The 3,991-nt window shown below is 49.8% G+C and overlaps 1 protein-coding gene across 1 annotated transcript; it reads right to left on the reverse strand.

Annotated features, from left to right (window-relative positions):
* Window positions 1-287: 287 nt before the first annotated feature.
* Window positions 288-1,358, reverse strand: LOC308511884 (melanoma-associated antigen 10-like; the record flags this gene model as incomplete). The annotated part of the gene is made up of 1 exon (XM_081081723.1): window positions 288-1,358. A coding segment is annotated over one exon (1,071 nt), but the record flags the coding sequence as incomplete, so codon positions are not given.
* Between the last annotated feature and the right edge of the window lie 2,633 nt (window positions 1,359-3,991).

The raw sequence follows: 3,991 nt of genomic DNA on the forward strand, positions 1-3,991 counted from the left end.
TATAAATACAAAATAGGCAAAACACTCACTTCTTAAACTGGATAAACTGCAACACATTTGTGACCAATGTTATTTATAAACTTAGAACTTTGAGTTAATTACACTTTCCATTAATAAGAACAACATCAGAAAAATTCCAAAAACAAAATATTTCCAAACCACTCTTATAGAACAGGAACACGAAGATGTCATATACTAAATCTCCCCAATCCCTATTCAGCTTATCCATTACTTAGAACATTTTGACTGCTCGCTTCAAAATTAGAGTGAAAAATCTGCCTCAGATTTCACTTAGGGCAAGAGAAGCTGACGGATGTGGCTCTAGAATAGGCCCAGACCCTGGTCCTAGCTGCCCCATTCTCACTGACAATAACTCTGCCCTGGGATCTCTCTTCCTCATCTTTCAAAGCCTCTTCATAGCAGTGAGGGAAGACCATGGGGATAGTATCATTGATCTGGGTCAAAAACTCCAAGACTTTCAACTTGGTGGTCTCAGCATGGGCCCTGGGACCCCACAGGAACTCATACTGTGCAGGATCGCTGTTGGGCACCTGCCGGTACTCCAAGTACTGTTCCTGCACCCAAACTCTGGTGAGGAGCTCCCTGGGCTCCCCATAGATGCTATGCTCCATCCCATCATACACCCCCATAACACTCAGCATTTTCCAGATGACCTCCTCAGGAGCATAGTTGCCATTCATAAAGATCACACCCAGAATATTTATCAAGAGGCCAGTCTTGGGCACGCTCTGCTCATCATTCAACATCCCATTGCAGGTGAGGCCCAAGGTGTTGACCAGGACATAGGTGTGGCTGGTAGGATCCACTTCCTTCACATCAATGCCAAAGACCAGCTGCATGCACTCTGATACTTGGTCAAAGATCATAGGGAAGTGATCCTTGTACTCTTTGATGACACTACGTAACACTTCGGCTTTTGTGATTGGTTCCTTTGTTTTATATTTGAGGAGCAGGAACCCCACCAGATCAGCCACCTTATCTTCTATGGCATCTCTAAGCAAAGACCCAGTGTCTAGCAGAGCCTGCGAAGTGCTTGGCCCCTCCTTTTCCTGGCTACTGGAACCCTGATATGATTTGATTGATGGAGTGACAGTGGGAGAGAAGTAGGCTCTCTGAGGAAGCTGGAGGGGACATGGTGCCCTAGCAGCAGCATCATGTACCTTCATGATTCCTGTTGTCTGAGGATTGCAGGAATGGGGGGAAGAAGAGGAGGAAGAGGAGGAGGAGGAAGAGGAGGAAGATGAAGAGGAGGAGGAAGATGAAGAAGAGGAGGAGGAGGAAGAGGAGGAAGATGAAGAGGAGGAGGAAGATGAAGAGGAGGAGGAGGAAGAGGAGGAGGAAGTGCAGGAGCATGAGGAAGAGGAGGAGGAAGAGGAAGAAGAGCAGGAGCAGCAGCAGGAAGTGGAGGAGGAAGAGGAGGAGGAAGAAGAGGAGGAGGAAGAAGAGGAGGAAGAGGAAAAGGAGGAAGAGGAAGAGGAGAAAGAAGAGGAGGAGGGAGAGGGAAAGCAGGAGTTGGAGGGGAAGGAGACACTTCTTCCCCTGTCTAAGGAGGCTTCTTCCTCCTCAGTTTCAAGAATCTGTCCATGCAAGAGGCCCTGTGCCTCACTTTGGGACTGAAGGCCTTCCTCAGGCATGCAGTACCAACACTTTGGAGTAGGAAGCATGATGACTCCTGTTGGCAGTAATATAAACAGGAGGCGGGCGATGAAATCCACACAGGCCTGGGGGAAAGAGGACATGTGAGTGACCTCAGTTGAGAAACACACCTTTGGAAACTCTGACAAAGGTGACTTTCAGGTCTCTTTAGGGATGCTTTTGGGCCTCTTGGGGATCTCTCCTCCTGGGCAGTCTTCCCCTTAAGATATCCTGAATGAGGAAGTAAGATGGCTCCTCAGGGTGCAGCCAGCACTCCCAAGATTCTGGGGCTAACAATGGAGTAAGGTGGGGTTGGGTGCTGTGGGGTTCCCCGTTTTGAGATGGGGAGTCTCAGGGGACACATTAAGGTCATGCAACTCACCTTGACTGCTGGCACCACTTGCACCTCCTCTGCTCTGTGACCTGAGGTCATGTGCCTTTACCTCCCAGTTCCTGGAGCCCTGTAAGAGGAAATGAGGTAGCATCTCAGGGTACAGACTGCAAACACAGTCCTGGGACTCCAGTGCTCATAGGAGAAGTAAGCTGGACTCTGAGGCACCCTTTGTTCTGAGGCACTGGTCCCTTCTGTGCTCACTTAGGGTCCTCAACTTATTTCTGGGGTCCACCCCTCTGCTGGACTGAGACATAACTCTCTGAACAAGATCCCATACCTCTGAAACTGAACAGAATGAAGTGAGGGGGCCCTGTATCTAGCCACACCTGCCCAGGGCTTCCAGGGGAACAGAAAGGGTGGCCAAATACCATGGAGTACATCTGTCCTGGGATATAGGGTCTACTCAGTCCTCACCTTGATGCCTGGCAGGTCTCTGTTTACTTGAGGCCACTCTCCTTAAACAAAGGTCTCACCTTTATGTGAGACCAAAGATGAAAATGACAGGCCACCTAATGCAGCCACACCACTTCAGGTCTTCTCATGGCTGACAAAAGGGACAGGGAGGGCTAGGCTTTTGTTTAGTCATGAAACATCACATTCTCAGCCCCTCCCCCACCCCAGCTGAAGTGGCCTTGGATTGACAGCAGGGGACTTTCTGTGGAATCCCCTTTTTTCTGGGGTCCAGAGTTCCATAGTTCTCCCTCTGTGTTCTCACCTTGACTTGCAGCAGGACATTGGCCCCTCCTCTGCTGACCTGAGGTCTTCTGGTCATACTAAACCCTCAATCTTGCTTAGACCAAGATGCAGAAGTTAAGAAATTCCCCTGTGGTCATCCTGCACTGAGGCATCCCAGGCTTACTCTACTCCAGAGTCCAGGTTCCCTCCATTCTCCCTTTCTGTCCTGGTATAACCTAGGTCCTCCCACTGCCATCCAGAGGCCCTGTTTTTTTTTCCTTACACGAAGTTTCCAAAACATCTCAGACACCAAAGGGAAAGTCAGGAAACTGTGGTCCTCCCCCACCGTGGGCTCCTAGGAGTGAGTGTTCCAAGGTGCCTTAATCCTCCCTCTACATCCACACTTTCACTTCCTGCTGGACCTGGGCATCCCCTCTGTGAACCTGAGGCCCTTTTCTTCTTCTTCTTAGGCCCTTTTTACATTTTACATTTTTTAAATTTATTTCTTTAGTTAAACTTCACCTTAGGATATTTTTCCATTGATTTTTAGAGAGAGGGTGGGAGGGAGGGGGAGAGACAGAGACAGAGAAACACTGATGTGAGAGAGACACATCAATTGGCTGCCCCCTGCCTGAGCCCCAACCAGGGCCAGGGATCGATCCTGCAACCTAGGTAAGTGCTCTTGACCAGAGTCAAACCCAAGACCTTTCAGTCTGCAGGTGGATGTTCTATCCACTGAGCCAAACTGGCTGGGGCTAGGCCCTTTTCTTTATACCAATTCCCTAGTATCTCTCAGACTAGGATGTAAAAGTCAAGACACGCTGTGTACGGTAATTCTGCCCTCTGGGCCTTCCAGGTATGATTCTCTTCTGGGGTCCAGGGTACCTCTGTCCTCCCTCTGCGTTCTCACCTTGATTCTAGTAGGATCTGGGCCCTCCCCTCTGTGGACCTGAGGCCCTTTTCCTGATACCACATTCCCAGGATTTCTCAGACACATATGTGGAAGTCATGAAACACTGCATGTGGTCATCCCACCCTGGGGACTCCCAGGGCTGACAGCAAGGGTGGGCTTCTATGGGGTCCCCTCTGTTATGGGATCCAGGGTAGCTACATCTTCATGTTGACTGTGGCAGGTCCTGGGCCCTCCCTCTGCCAACCTGAGACCATGTTCCTTAAAATGAATCCTCAGAGTCTGTCAGACTAGGATGTGGACATCAGGAAATGCTGCGTTTGGTCATCCCACCCTGGGGACTCTCAGGGCTTACA

This window comes from Myotis nattereri (assembly GCF_964212035.1).
Source record: "Myotis nattereri genome assembly, chromosome: X".
NCBI classification, from domain to species: Eukaryota; Metazoa; Chordata; class Mammalia; order Chiroptera; family Vespertilionidae; genus Myotis; species Myotis nattereri.